The sequence below is a fragment of the Oncorhynchus tshawytscha genome, linkage group LG06, assembly GCF_018296145.1.
Source record: "Oncorhynchus tshawytscha isolate Ot180627B linkage group LG06, Otsh_v2.0, whole genome shotgun sequence".
NCBI classification, from domain to species: domain Eukaryota; kingdom Metazoa; phylum Chordata; class Actinopteri; order Salmoniformes; family Salmonidae; genus Oncorhynchus; species Oncorhynchus tshawytscha.
Window position 1 is genome coordinate 51,137,482 of NC_056434.1, and position 16,100 is coordinate 51,153,581.

Below are 16,100 nucleotides of genomic sequence, written 5' to 3' on the forward strand. Positions count from 1 at the left end.
CTAAATGTAAAGCCTATTGAACTCAATTAGAATTCATTACTTTGCACAAGTTTCAAATACAACATGAAAATATTAAAATAGAAGTCAGGACTTCATTATCTACAAAGCAGTGTGGCTGGGGCCCGGTGTGGTACAGCAGTAGTGGGCCGGTCTGGCTGAAATACCAGAGCTTCATTTCATTCCCTTGTCCGTGTGTGTGTATGTATTATAGCTGAGGAGATGGCAGTGAGGCAGTGTCGATGGTGCTGCTATCTGTTTGACATTTGAACCGCTGGATGGGCTCTGACAAATGCCAGTGCTGTCACTAGACTCAAGTTTTAATTACACCTGAATGTTAGAGCGTCCCAAAGGGCACCCATATTGCCTTTATAGTGCACTACTTTTGACCAGAGCTTTGGTCAATAGTAGTGCACTTTATAGGGAATAGGGTGCCATTTAGAACGCACTTGGGTCTTTCAGGGGGCTTCTTCGCCCATGAAGTTAATTAGCAGGTTTCCAAAGGGCTTGCCTAGCGCTGTGTGTGTGTCTAGAGCTCGATTTCGGCGGCCCTCGCCAGTTGGTGCAACCCACGCGGCTATTCAGTGGTGTTTCGATGGCATTTTAATGGTCTCTGTCTGTATAGACAATGTGAATTAACAAATGAGAGATGGGGAATGGGAAATGGGCCTTAGGGTTGATGCGAGGGAGTGTAAATTTCAATCCAAGGTCTGGAGCTTAACGTTCAGTCATTGTGTAAATGGTTTTTGTGTGTGTGCCCGGACGGACCGGTGTGGGTTGGAATGGCCGGTATTCATTACGAGGGAGGACAGACTCCATCTCAAAGTCACCCTGAATGTGATGGTGTGATGTGCTCTCAGCTCAGCATCATACTGTGACTAGTGTACTACTTAAAATGAAGCAATGTATCGGGCATTATAATGGTTGTCCTATGTCCACCGTCACTTTATCTTGAAGCATTGCCTATTACTATAGTAAACATGCCATGTTTACAAAAAATGTTTAAGAGAAGAACATGCATTGAATATTTATGTATGGATAGCGTTGTCCTTTTGATTGTCAATCACCTGGAAAGATAAACATCTAGCCTATTAGAATTGTGGTCGCATGCAGACAATTAGTTTGGGCATGCAGAACCTGTTGTTGTACTTGGGCCAGTATATAGCTCTTTATGTCAATAATGTTTTTGTTATCGATCAAAATCAAATCAAATCAAATGTATTTATATAGCCCTTCGTACATCAGCTGATATCTCAAAGTGCTGTACAGAAACCCAGCCTTAAACCCCAAGGAGACAGCAAAAAACTCCCTAGGAGTCATCATGAACATCAGGTAGTCCTGGGGCATGGTCCTCAGGGCTCAGGTCCTCTCGAGAGAGAGAGAAAGAGAGAATTAGAGAACGCACACTTAGAACATTCAAATGTTCACCAGGACACCGAGAACATAAACTGGACAGGAGAGGTACTGGGGACAGCAGATATAACAAACTGACCCTAGCCCCACCGAATAGGACAGACACAAACTACTGCAGCATAAATACTGGAGGCTGAGACAGGAGGGGTCAGGAGACACTGTGGCCCCATCCGAGGACACCCCGGACAGGGCCAAACAGGAAGGATATAACCCCACCCACTTTGCCAAAGCACAGCCCCCACACCACTAGAGGGATATCTTCAACCACCAACTTACCATCCTGAGACAAGGCTGAGTATAGCCCACAAAGATCTCAACAACCCAAGGGGGGGGCGCCAACCCAGACAGGATGACCACATCAGTGAATCAACCCACTCAGGTGACGCACCCCTTCCAGGGACGGCATGATTTGATTTGATTTGATTTGAGAGAGCCCCAGTAAGCCAGTGACTCAGCCCCTGTAATAGGGTTAGAGGCAGAGAATCCCAGTGGAAAGAGGGGAACCGGCCAGGCAGAGACAGCAAGGGCGGTTCATTGCTCCAGAGCCTTTCCGTTCACCTTCCCACTCCTGGGCCAGACTACACTCAATCATATGGCCCACTGAAGAGATGAGTCTTCAGTAAAGACTTAAAGGTTGAGACCGAGTTTGCGTCTCTGACATGGGTAGGCAGACCGTTCCATAAAAATGGAGCTCTATAGGAGAAAGCCCTGCCTCCAGCTGTTTGCTTAGAAATTATAGGGACAATTAGGAGGCTTGCGTCTTGTGACCGTACGTGTAGGTATGTACGGCAGGACCAAATCAGAGAGATAGGTAGGAGCAAGCCCATCTAATGCTTTGTAGGTTAGCAGTAAAACCTTGAAATCAGCCCTTGCTTTGACAGGAAGCCAGTGTAGCGAGGCTAGCACTGGAGTAATATGATCAAATTTTTGGGTTCTAGTCAGGATTCTAGCAGCCGTATTTAGCACCAACTGAAGTTTATTTAGTGCTTTATCCGGGTAGCCGGAAAGTAGAGCATTACAGTAGTCTAACCTAGAAGTGACAAAAGCATGGATACATTTTTCTACATCATTTTTGGACAGAAAGTTTCTGATTTTTGCAATGTTACGTAGATGGAAAAAATCTGTCCTTGAAATGGTCTTGATATGTTCTTCAAAAGAGAGATCAGGGTCCAGAGTAACGCCGAGGTCCTTCACAGTTTTATTTGAGACGACTGTACAACCATTAAGATTAATTGTCAGATTCAACAGAAGATCTCTTTGTTTCTTGGGACCTAGAACAAGCATCTCTGTTTTGTCCGAGTTTAAAAGTAGAAAGTTTGCAGCCATCCACTTCCTTATGTCTGAAACACATGCTTCTAGCAAGGGTAATTTTGGGGCTTCACCATGTTTCATTGAAATGTACAGCTGTGTGTCATCCGCATAGCAGTGAAAGTTAACATTATGTTTTCGAATAACATCCCCAAGAGGTAAAATATATAGTTAAAACAATAGTGGTCCCAAAATGGAACCTTGAGGAACACCGAAATTTACAGTTGATTTGTCAGAGGACAAACCATTCACAGAGACAAACTGATATCTTTCTGACAGATAAGATCTAAACCAGGCCAGAACTTGTCCGTGTAGACCAATTTGGGTTTCCAATCTCTCCAAAAGAATGTGGTGATCGATGGTATCAAAAGCAGCACTAAGGTCTAGGAGCACGAGGACAGATGCAGAGGTTACAACTACAATGATCAAGTGTATTAATGAAAATGTGTACGCTAATAAAAATAAATGTACATGCTTACCTTGTTATTTCCTCGTTGATCGAAGAGGGTTTTGTTCATTTCCTGATTTGGGTTTTATGGTCAAGACAGAGGGGGCGTACCAAAGTGCCTGGGTTAATCAGTAGTATGGGTATAGCTAAAGTTGATAATTTCCGGGGGGAGGGGGGAGTTCATGTTGGAAGCCTTATGTCTATTTATGTTTCAAGCATGGTAAGTACATTTATTGATATGTGTGCTCATTGTAATGGAGGTATGTTGACGAGCTGAAGACTGGAATTCCAGCCGGTTTAATGTTAATTGTTCATTATCGACACGTCTTCTTCCTATTGGTTAATTGCATTCATAATGAAAAGCCTGGGAATTCTTTGTTTCAGGTTACTTATTCTTGTGTTCTACCTGTGTAGGCCTACTTCAACTTCACTCTGGTCAGGTAAAATGCCAGCAAGGTCCTGTGCTGATTAAAGTACCTTCAGCCAGGTTATACTGATGCATGTACCTCTGTGTTTGCGTTTTAAATACTCTTGATAGCCTGCGCTTCAAGGAAGCTGGTAAAACCTCGAACTGCGTAGTGCTTCTCCTCCGCACTTCCCCATCACATATACCGTTGCTGTTTGAAACCCTATACTTTTAACAGTCATTTCACACATAATTGGCTTCCAAGCACCGTGATGTGTTGCAAATGAAGAACCAGACTGAAGGACAGTCAAATCATTACTGCAAACGTTCCATAAAGGAAGAAAAAAACTGTTTTATTCTCACGGCATTTTTTCAACGATCACAATTATACCACAAGTTTACCTGGTTACCAGCGTGCCAACGACATATTACTCCTTCACACTCCTCCACGTGCGTCAAAGAGAAGGTCGAGGACATGTGATAGGTGTCTTATGTCCTCCGTCACTTTACCAAGAGCCTTCGCGTATTGCCATAAATGACCAGACAATGTTTTGCAAAGCTGTTTATGAGAAGCACATCTATTGATTGAATATTCACGTGGATCATAATTTTGCTTGCTGATCACCTGGAAAGAGAAACACGCGGCCTGTTATACGGTTGACCGGCACTATTGCCGTCTTTTTGTTGTTGTTGTACCAACGCAAATGGTTATTAATCGGTCATCTTCTTGGTTCAAGTCTTCCGATATTAGTGACGCGCGTTGAGAAAGTGTCAACAGGAAGACGTGTGTATGTCCAGGACAAGTTGCACTAATGAAGAAAGTAATGGAAGGAGGGACGAGAAACGGAGTGTTGGGGTAAATGTCCGTAGAGAAATAAGGGGAGAGTTTAGACTTATATGCTTGTGAGTAAATGAAACTTCTTTCCTCTAGACAGTCATTTAACTTCAGGGGAGACTTATGTCTTTATTGTACCAATATGGATAGCTCAGTCTCTAAAAACGAGAGAGGGTTTCAATTAACTGCAAAACCCATGAGTATAAAGCAAGTCTTGAGGCGAGTATGCGTGACACTTCAATTTCAACCATAGACGACAAACGGTTCATATCGAAAGATAATTTGAGGAATGGTTGGAGTATCCCAATGCGTTCCCCTTATACTTCATGACAGGCCATTGAAATGATTTAGTGGTTGATATATTTTAATGAACTCAGAGCCATCCGAGTGGAAGGTGATATTTTTAATTGTTAATATTAAACAAAAGGAGAGATCTATTTCAAGAGGGAGACAGTTGAGGTGTAAATGAGTCCAATGAACAAGCCCGTTCTTTTCCAAAAACAATTTGTCAGACTGTTCTCATGTGAAATAATCTCTTGACAATGACTTCCCCAAGAAATGCAAGATGCATGAAGATACTCTATTTTCATTATAAACTGTGAGTATCTCAGTAAAACTGCACGAGATAATGATGCTTGAAGATTCACAACTTAATTTATGAATGTGACATAACGTTTCTATTTGAGTTAACCAAGAAAACTAAAAGCAATTTTAAAGTCTAAAGTCTGGATTTTCTGCTTGTTAGAGCTCAATCACATATACTGTTGCTGTTTGAAACCCTATACTTTAACAGTCATTTCACACATAATTGACTTCCAAGCATCGTGATGTGTTGTGCATAAAGAACCAGACTGAAGGACAGTCAAAGCATTACTGCAAACGTTCCATAAAGAAAGAAAAAAAACTATCATTTATTCTCATGTCATTTTTCAATGATCACAATTATACCACACGTTTACCTGGCTACAAGTGTGCCAACTACATATTACTTGAAATAAGACCATTGACATTGACTTGAAACAAATACAGGAGTTGGTTTCAAAGTTCACATTTACAATATTCAAACTGAAAATGAGCTGTTTGAAACAAGTATGTATTCTACTGTACACAGAACCAGACTGAAAAGTATGTATTCTACTGTACACAGAACCAGACTGAAAAGTATGTATTCTACTGTACACAGAACCAGACTGAAAAGTATGTATTCTACTGTACACAGAACCAGACTGAAAAGTATGTATTCTACTGTACACAGAACCAGACTGAAAAGTATGTATTCTACTGTACACAGAACCAGACTGAAAAGTATGTATTCTACTGTACACAGAACCAGACTGAAAAGTATGTATTCTACTGTACACAGAACCAGACTGAAAAGTATGCAGTTATGCATATGCAAAACCTGATTTCACAATTGGAAAATGTACTGCCAAGTTATGAGTCCTGCTCACTGGCAATCATCCAATCCATAACTAGTAAGTACAAGCATACAGAGTGTTGTGTGGGCTCTGAAATGAGCCGCCGTTGTTAAAAACATGAAGTGAAGCCTGAGCTTCAAGTCTGAACCATTTTGAGCTGCAACAGAGAACCATAGACAGCTCATAACGAATTTCTTGCCACAACAAAGTTACATGAATCTAATTGGCAACTGTTTAAGGCTTTGTTGAGAAACATTAACATTGTACAATACCTACTGTGTGGAAAATAAAGGATTATGTAAACATAAATATGCAAAATCTTATGAAAGAGGGTTTACCAGTATTGCATTGGAAGAACTCCTGATGCACGGCAGAGTAATTGTCGGCTGCAACACATCACAGCTAGTCTTCATAGCCTCTTGGAATAAAATAATCCTTTGCAATTAAAATGATTGCAAAGGAAATTGCAAATGGTCCTTTGTTTTGGAATGGGGATACATTCTTGGCTTTAAAAGCTTAGATGATCCATACTGTAAACGGTATAGGTCAGGTAGTCCAGTCCTTAGCTAATGTATCTATCTGTCTATCTCAACATTGGTTCCCTTAGATTATGCAGGTAGAAGCTGTATGCATTCAGACCAAGTTATCGTTATCAAATGCCAACTTAACCATCTTGTTTTGAAGGAATGTAATCATTATATTTGGTAAATCAGTGGTTGTAGTTGAAGTCGTATGTGCTCGTGTGGAATTGGCCAAAAGTTCTGAACTTATCTGTGACATTTGTAGAAAGTCCTGAACGATAAATCTAATGGCTGGTTCATCAAATCTAGACCGGCAAGAAGTAGGATTGCAATACATTTCCGTACTGTACATTCAATTCAACATGTCTCCCCCTGAGGGAGTCCAAGTCTCCTGATCTGCGTGGGTTGGAATCACTGCATAACAGAACAGAAATATGAAAATAATTGAACATTTTCACAGGATGAACTAAGAAAACGATCAACTAAGAAAGATAATTGCACAGTAATCTCATACAAAAGTGCTTCTGGATCTGGAAGAGGGTGACATCATGAAAAAACATGAAAAAAATATAAACAAAATTGACATTGGTTAAAATTCTTTACAAAATGCTATTTTTTCGGGTAACAAAGTTGTGAAAATATTACTATCGTCCTCATAAAAATGCCACATTGAACGAGGCAAGTATATTATACCACATGGGGTACTGTAGCTAGATCAGTATTTCTCAACCTCTGGTCTTAGGGCCAGGAACAGTCCCGACCGGTCCCTAAGATGTTTAATAACGGAAACTCATTTTTTAGTCAGTTCTCATGTTAGTCCCTATTAATATAAGCTGCCTTCCAAGAAGGTAAGAACCATAGCTTGCTGGCCCCTGGTATGAATAAGGTTGAGAAACACTGCTGTAGATTGTGTTTGTTGTATATTATACAGTGGTGACCGACAGGAAGGCGTTATGTACTTTGGCCCTGGGGTCATCGGGGGCCTTGGCCCCGTGAGTCATCAGTTCCTGAATGGTCATCCAGTTGTCCAGGATCTTCTTGTTGCGCTTCTTCATCATCTTCCTGTGGCTCAGTTCGATGATGCTGACCTCCTTGCGTCCTTCGCTGCTGCTCTGAGGACTCTCCCTCAGGCTTTCCAGCCTACTCCGCTGCATGAACTCTCGTCTCCTCCGCTGTTCTTTAGCCCTGACCAGATGCTGCTTCCTCTCCTCTTTACTCCAGTACCGCCCCATCTTCATCTCGGACATAGCGTCGTCATCCGTGGTCATCCCGCCGCTGCGCTCCTCCTTGATCTTGAGGGCACGTTCCCGCAGGATCTTGTCCCTGATGGGTCTCTTTGTGATGTAGCGCGTGCCATCGGAACGGATCTTGACCTTCCACTCCATCTTGGGCTCGCTGGCGGGGATCAACTGGGGCTCCTTGACCACGCTGAGCAGGCTGAGCTGGCTCTGAGCGTACTCCACGGCCGAGCGCTGCTGGATCAGCTGCATGTAGCTCTGGTAGTGTGCCGGGATGTTGGTGTTAGGCTGCCTATGCTGGGAGCTACGGGACGGGGAGAGGTAAGGGATCTGGGAAGCCCTGGGAGGATGCTGAGGCTTCACCTTCCCGTTCCCGCTCCTTTCATCGTCTGCCGGGGCAGTCTGGTCCGACTCGTAGCGGTTGGGGCTGTGGTCGGGGCTACTGGCCTTGCCTGGGATGGTGGTTCGGTGGAGCGACCGTTGTGTTGGGCTGGGGCTAGGACTGGGGCTGGCTGTGGCATGAAGGCTTGCCAGGCTGCTGCGGAGGTTCCTCTGGTTGGTGATGGTGACCATCCTCCTCTGGAGGGAGTGCTCGGGGGAACGGTCCATGGCCAGCGGCGTGCTGCGCGAGCTCTCTGCCGTGTTGTAGGCGCTCGAGCTGTCCTTGTCTGACTTCTCCGGTTTCTCTTGGCGCTTGTTGATGTCAGCCAGCTTGCCCCTGCTGGGCGAGTCCCTGCTGCCTCGGAGGAAGCTTTGGTCCTTGGGCACGGGGTGGCCGGTTATGGTTGACACCTGCTGCACCTGGTCTCTCTGGGTCCCCCCCGGTCCCTTGCGGAGCTTGTGGGCCTGCATGATGTTCTGGCACTCAAGCTCAATGCTGCAGAGCTCCTCGTTGAGCATGCGGAGCTCATGCTGCACGCCGCCAGCCGGCTCTCCCAGACTACACTCAATGGTGCTGTGTCTGCTGTAGAACAGGCCGTACTCCCCGCTGTTACGGATCTGACACTTCAGCTCCAGGAGCTGCTGGAAGCGGTCACCCTCCTCCACCTCCAACTCCTCTTCCTCCTCTTCTTCATCCAGACGATGATGCCCAGTGTCCTGTCTATCCCTCAGGCACTGGGACAGTCGTCTCTGGATGTGGGTTAGAAGGGCATTGTGGTCAGACATCCCCAGCTCACTGTCCTTGTCCTGAGTTAGGGAGGAACAGGTGGCAGTGATGTCATCCTCTTGTGTTCCTCTGGGCTGAAAGAAAAATGAATATCACAAATTTTTCAGTAAAAAAAGCTAAAAGACGGTCTACATCAGGGCTATTCAACTCTTACCCTATGGCCTACGAGGCCCGAAGCCTGCTGGTTTTCTGTTCTACCTGATAATTAATTGCACACACCTGGTGTGCCAGGTCTAAATTGGTCCTTGATTAGATTTTTTAAAAAGCAGTGAAACTGACTTCGAGGTCCAGAGTTGACTGCAGGAAAACTATCTGTCAACAGTGTGATCAAATTAACATACTACTGTATCTGTAAACAAATATCTGTAAAAAAAACAACAACTTGAAGTGCATAGGTCTCTTGTGTACAACTTTGTGGAAACTGGGAATTTTAGAACAAAGGAAATGATATTCATAACTATTTGAAATGTCTGAAATTTGTAAAGACTGAAATAGTTTTGAAAAAGTCAGTGCTTTGGGTTCTCCACGGGGATTCCCTTCATTCTTGTGGAGTTCTGTACCACTACTCTGCTACACTGGGAATTGTCATTTCTTCCCCATGCTTTGCAGTCTTTTGAACTTCCCTATCTACCCATTTACATATTTGCTCATCTAAAAAAAAAACTAAGATTTTAAATTGTGGTCCCCAATCTTTGGGGTTCAAAATGCTCCTCACCCTCTTCCATATTAATAAAGCTTTCAAACTCTATTATTTGATATTGCCATCAGATTTGAAAGAACCTCAATACACAGTTTGGTATAATCTCATCTGCTCCACCTAACGTTACTGATTATTTCAAGCTACAACAGCCTTTCTCTTATAACCAGTAATGACTGTCATTCAGTCAAGTGTTTACATAGTCATGTAGTAGCATTATGCCTTAAGTATACACTCTGAGATTGTTGGTTTCCATGGTCTACTCTTTGGTTTGACCCTAGGGTTGTGGGACCGTACTTGTTCCTCAGGTAAAAGCTCTGTATACAAAATGAGAGAATAAACACATTGGTCTGTCCCTGTGGGTCTCACCTGCTCCTGTTCTTCCTGTAGTGCCTCCAGCTCCATCTCTTCTCTCTGCTGCTCCTCCAACATCTCCATCTTCAACTGCTCCAGGAACTCACTGTGTTCATCATCCAACCACGCCTCCTCTATCTAGAGATAGAAAGGGAGAGATGGGGGGGCAAGGGAGAGTGAAATAAAGATGGAGAGAAAAGAGAGAGAAGGATTCAAACCAGAATATGAGAAGCCCTGGCTTACACCAACTGGCCATTCGAGATCCACAATAAGACACACGACATGGAGTTTTTGTGTTGCAATAGCTGAAAGCATTATAAAACTGTTGATAGATCATTAACAATGTCCCCATCAAATATCCCTGCCTGACCACACATATAGAAGAATTCAATTTATTTCAATGAACAGAGGATCTTGACCTCTGATCTGGTTCCTCAATGTCATTCATCAGCACTTTGTCTGCTTGACTCAAACCAATGGGATCCATATCACAGCCAAGACTTTAGATGTATTATGAGTGGCGTATTTAATTACCAAAAGGGGAAGGTAGAGAGTCCATTATGGCTCATTGCTCATCTGCCGTACTCAGTGGCTCATACTCATAAATACTAATAAGGGCTGTTATGGTGACCGAATTATCGCCACACCGGCAGTCACGAGCTATGTGACCGTTGAGTCACGGTAACTAGGCTTTTCCAGAACTGCGCTCTGATGCCGCTGATGGTCATTAGTAGCCTATCAAACTTGCTAACGGCCAGTCGCTAATGGCCTGATACTCAGCGCTCCATTGTCCCTCTAATCATTCTGACATCCCCAGGTGGTGAAGGTAGGCAACATTACCTCCTCCACACTGATCCTCAACATGAAGGCCCCACAAGGGTGCGTCTTCAGTCCCCTCCTGTACTCTCTGTATACCTCACACAGTTCCAACTCCATCATCAAGTTCTCTGATGACACGATAGTAGTATGCGTGATTACCAACAACAACGAGATGGCTTACAAAGAGGAGGTAGGCACTGGAGACGGTAAAAAACCGTTCAAGTTCCTCGGCGTACACATCTCCAAGGAGCTGAAATGGGCAAACGACACAGACAACATGGTGAAGAAGTAACGACAGCGACTCTTCAACCTCGGGAGGCTGAAGAAATTAGGCCACCACCGCTGACCGCAAGGCTCTACAGAAGGTGGTACGCTCGGCCGAACGCACCATTGGGAGCACACTGCCTACCCTCCAGGATACATATACAGCACCAGGTGTCGCAGGAAGGCCAAGAAGATCATCAAGAACCTCAACCTCATTTTGTTACTTTACAGCCTTATTCTAAAATGGATTCAATTGCTATTTCCCCTCATCAATCTACACACAATATCCCATAATGTCAAAGCAAAAACAGATTTTTTTTAAATTTTGGAGCTGGTTTTCATCAAGGATCTTTCTGTACTTTGCTCCATTCATCTTTCATATTTTCTGGAATTTTCCAAGCTGTTTAAAGGCACAGTCAACTTAGTGTATGTAAACTTCTGACCCACTGGAATTGTGATACAGTGAATCACAATTCCAGTGGGTCAGAAGTTTACATACACTAAGTTGACTGCGCCTTTAAACAGCTTGGAAAATTCCATAAAATGATGTTATGGCTTTAGAAGCTTCTGATAGGCTAATTGACATTATTTGAATCAATTGGAGGTGTACCTGTGGATGTATTTCAAGTCCTACCTTCAAACTCAGTGCCTCTTTGCTTGACATTATGGGAAAATCAAAAGAAATCAGCCAAGATCTCAGAAAAAAAATTGTAGACCTCCACAAGTCTGGTTCAGCCTTGGGAGCAATTTCCAAAAGCCTGAAGGTACCACGTTCATCAGTACAAACAATAGTACGCAAGTATAAACACCATGGGACCACGCAGCCGTCATACTGCTCAGGAAAGAGATGCATTCTGTCTCCTAGAGATGAACGTACTTTGGTGTGAAAAGTGCAAATCAATCCCAAAACAACAGCAAAGGACCTTGGGAAGATGCTGGAGGAAACAGGTACAAAAGTATATATAGCCACAGTAAAAAGAGTTCTTTATCGACATAACCTGAAAGGCTGCTCAGCAAGGAAGAAGCCACTGCTCCAAAACTGCCATAAAAAAGCCAGACTATGGTTTGCAACTGCACATGGGGGGGGACAAAGATTGTACGTTTTGGAGAAATGTCCTCTGGCCTGATGAAACAAAAATATAACTGTTTGGCCATAATGGCCATTGTTATGTCTGGAGGAAAAATGGGGATGCTTGCAAGCTGAAGAACACCATCCCAACCGTGAAGCATGGGGGTAGCAGCATCATGTTGTAGGGGTGCTTTGTTGCAGGAGGGACTGGTGCACTTCACAAAATAGATGGCATCATGAGGTATGAAAATTATGGGGATATATTGAAGTAACATCTCAAGACATCAGTTAAAGCTTGGTCGCAAATTGGTCTTTCAAATGGACAATGACACCAAGTATACTTCCAAAGTTGAGGCAAAATGGCTTAAGGACAACAAAGTCATAGTATTGGAGTGGTCATCACAAAGCCCTGACCTCAAGCCTACTGTCACCTACAGAAAATGTGTGGGCAGAACTGAAAAAATGTGTGCGAGCAAGGAGGCCTACAAACCTGATTCAGTTACACCAGCTCTGTCACGAGGAATGGGGCAAAAATTCACCCAACTTATTATGGGAAGCTTGTGGAAGGCTACCCGAAATGTTTGACCCAAGTTAGACAATTTAAAAGCAATGGTACCAAATACTAATTGAGCGTATGTAAACTTCTGACCCACTGGGAATGATGAAAGAAATAAAAGCTGAAATAAATCATTCGCTCTACTATTATTCTGAGAAAATAAATCCAGAAAATAACATTGTAGGAAAAATATTTTGAACTGTCATCCGATTTGGAATTCCAACTCGGGAACTCGTGTCTGTTTCTAGAGCTCCAAAAGTCTGACCTGACGATCACTGATGTCACGATTTGACCTTGTATTTTTCAGACTTCCCAGTTGTCTTGAAATCACCATAAAACTCATCATACCCTTCGCCAGCTCATATCTGTGTGAAGCTGGATTCAGTGATCTTGTCTGCATTAAAACCAAATACTGATCCCGGTACGATGTGACCGCAGAGATGAGGTGCGCATGCCCCACCACGCCCCCTGACTTTGAGAAGCTCTGACGCGACACGCATCAAGCGCACCCATCTCATTAGTGTTGGTTAGAGAAGATACATTGTGTTAGACTAATTTGCAATGACTGCCATAGACCCAAATTAAAAGATGAACATTGGCTGTTAATTACATCCTATTTTTTTTCACATGGTTTGGGTTTTCAGATGGGATGTAACATCTAATTAGGGTCCCCTGGAAACATTGACCAACACTTTGGTTCCTATCCTGTCAATATTTTCTTCCCTGGTTTTTTCATTCATTGTCATAAACATTCAAGGTGCTGCCCACTATATTACAACTATAGAATTAGAATAGTCCCGTGTAGCTCAGTTGGTAGAGCATTGCGCTTGCAATGCCAGGGTTGTGCATTTGACTGCCACAGGGGGACCAGTATGAAAAAAAGTATGTATATATTCACTACTATAAGTCGCTCTGGATAAGAGTGTCTGATAAATGTAAATAATAATTATATTTCCATGATTGCAACAGTTCACCAATGAACTAGACCTCAATGTTTTGCCCCTATCATGCAGCCCTGCGTGGCACAGTGTGGAAATGATGACACAATTCCCGGAACTACAGAAATGGTATGAAATTATAAAAATCCTTTTTGTTTGAAGTTGGATTGAACAGTGTAAAACAGTATGTAGAAAGCCCTGTTGAAATCACTTATTTATGTGTTGCCACCCTAGGGTCATGAACCACTCATAGAGCATACATACTGTATAACTTTTATTAATCAAAAACATAAAATACCGTCAAATATCACTACACTGTATTTAAAATAAAAAATTATATTGTGATATGATATTTTGGCCATATTGCCAAGCACTAGTCGTATGGGTTTATCACTTGTGAATGATGCCCAGCATGTGCCGTCTACGGCTAAAAAAACAGCGGTTTGCATTGTTTTTCGATTTTTTTCTAATCATATTCACAAGCATCATGTAGCCGAGCCCATAGGCCTATATGTTTTGATAAGGTTTGTAGCAAAACTAAAGTGGCCAAATCACTCTAAACTTAACCTATAGGCTTATTATCCCTGGAACAGGGTTGGAGAGCCCATAGCCTGCAGAGCCTAGAGACACATGTGTTCTTACAAGCCCAGTCAATTGCGCAATCGCATTGGAGAAAACAGGGTTTTGACTGGCCACTACAGTATTTTAAAAGAGGATCCCAGCTTTTTTTGTGCTTAAATTTAAAAAAATTAAGCACATGAATCTACTTTAAAACGGGTATAGCCTACCTGGCACAGGAAGCGCTTTCATCCAGTCGCTATTTGAGGGCAGGCTACCAATAACATGTTTTTTTTTTAAATAAAAAAGGATTACACACATACAGTGTATTAGTAGGCTACATGTAAAGCCCAAATTAAATTGAGAATAGTCTGATGGGTGAGAATATTATCACGTGCTTGTCAAATTGTGAATGACAGACTAATGAAGCATGTGCGGCCGGCATAAGAAACAACTTTTTTTCAAATCGTCATTTGAGTCACATCATGCTGCCTTAGAATGCATTACAAATCAAATCGAATCAAATCACGGATTTATTGTGACGGTGTGGGCTATATTAAATAGATTTATACGACTTTTTTTTTTAAATGTAGATGTTTCAAAGGTCTGCATCAGTGGCTTGTGGGCTAAGCGTGGAAGCCCAGAGATGCCGAACAAGTGTATGTTAATTAACGGTCAATTACTGTGAGACCTGGAGATATTTGGTTGACAGTTACCAGCCGGCAAAAAAAACTTCACGACCGACACAGCCCTACGCACGCACGTGTACGCACACACACCGTTCGCCATGGCCTTGGGCCTGAACTCACTGCATATTAGCATGCCATTAGTTTTTATGGCGTACTGTTGGAAGTCAATTACAGCGGCCGGCACTATATAAAAAAAACACACATGATGTGCGGTGTTTATACAGGGACGTGTAATGTTTCATCTAAGAAACGTAAGTGGTATTATGTGCAGCCTTAGGGCTGTGTTTTGGGTGTCACGTATGTTAACTCGGGATGTCATGAATAAAAAGACCTCTTAATGACTGGTGTATTGATCCTACGGACCTACAGTATGGACCTGTGCTTACCGTTAAAAGGAATAGTTTACAATACATCTCTCCAGATTAGTAAACTATTAGGACTGGGGTAAAAAAATAATAACCTGAAAACAATTCCTTCAACTTCATCGGTGGTAGTAAGCTCACCTGCATCTCGGGCCTGGCGACCAGCAGTACGATGTTCCTTGTGTCTTCACTGGAGAGCACAGCTACAGCCTCCTCTCTGTCCTGCACATCCTGACCATTGATCTGTGGAAACAACACACACTGTTATTCATACACAAATACACTGGAGAGAGAGAGAGAGAGAGAGAGAGAGCAAGAGAGAGAGAGAGAGAGAGAGAGAGAGAGAGAGAGAGAGAGAGAGAGCAGTTGCAACCTGAAGTGGAGGAAGGAGTCACAATATACAGTATATCACACACTGTCCAGTTATAACTCACATGCACTAGAACACACACACAAAGGGAAGGGCCACTTTCCTTTTTATATATTTTTTTATCTCAGTCTAACACTGAAGAAAGAGCCCAGCTGGCAGACAGCTAAAGGTCCTGTGTCTCCTCCTTCCAGGGGATCTGCACTCTATGTGTCCCGTCAGTATTTCATAGCAGGCCAGGCTGGCTGGATTGATCGTAAATGGGACAGTGGTCTATGGACCGATCGTCTGCACTAGAAATGCTCTGCTCCTGAAAGCATCCAGCATCTGGAAGCAACACACATTCATACATACAGACACCCCACACAATTAACTGAGCCGTGACAGGGGGGCGTCCGTCTTCCACTGACCAGAGTAATGGCCCTGTCAGCATGGGATAATAGTAAAGGGGTGCTTGGGGTGGAGGCATGGATCACAGCCACTAACCTAAACCCCTCTCCCCTCGCTTTGCCTCGTAGCTCAATACAATCGCACAACACATTATGACCTGCAATGCACGAAAGACACGTGCGCACACATGGACAAGGCGCCACGCGACAGACAATTAGGGAAGCAGCTAGCCCCGGCCGTACATTATCTCTCTGCAACAAAAAAAACTGTGCTTACCCTACGCTC

The 16,100-nt window shown here is 43.3% G+C and overlaps 1 protein-coding gene across 1 annotated transcript in view; it reads right to left on the reverse strand.

Annotated features, from left to right (window-relative positions):
* Nucleotides 1-5,294: 5,294 nt before the first annotated feature.
* The window catches only part of LOC112253496 (PDZ domain-containing RING finger protein 4-like), a 201,252-nt gene continuing 190,446 nt past the window's right edge, over nt 5,295-16,100 (reverse strand). The window contains exons 7-9 of the mRNA XM_042323347.1: nt 15,200-15,301; nt 9,819-9,941; nt 5,295-8,826 (exon numbers count right to left, since the gene is read on the reverse strand). Coding sequence (XP_042179281.1) covers nt 7,270-8,826; nt 9,819-9,941; nt 15,200-15,301 — 1,782 coding nt within the window. The 3' untranslated portion in view covers nt 5,295-7,269. The remainder of the gene's footprint in view (nt 8,827-9,818; nt 9,942-15,199; nt 15,302-16,100) is intronic.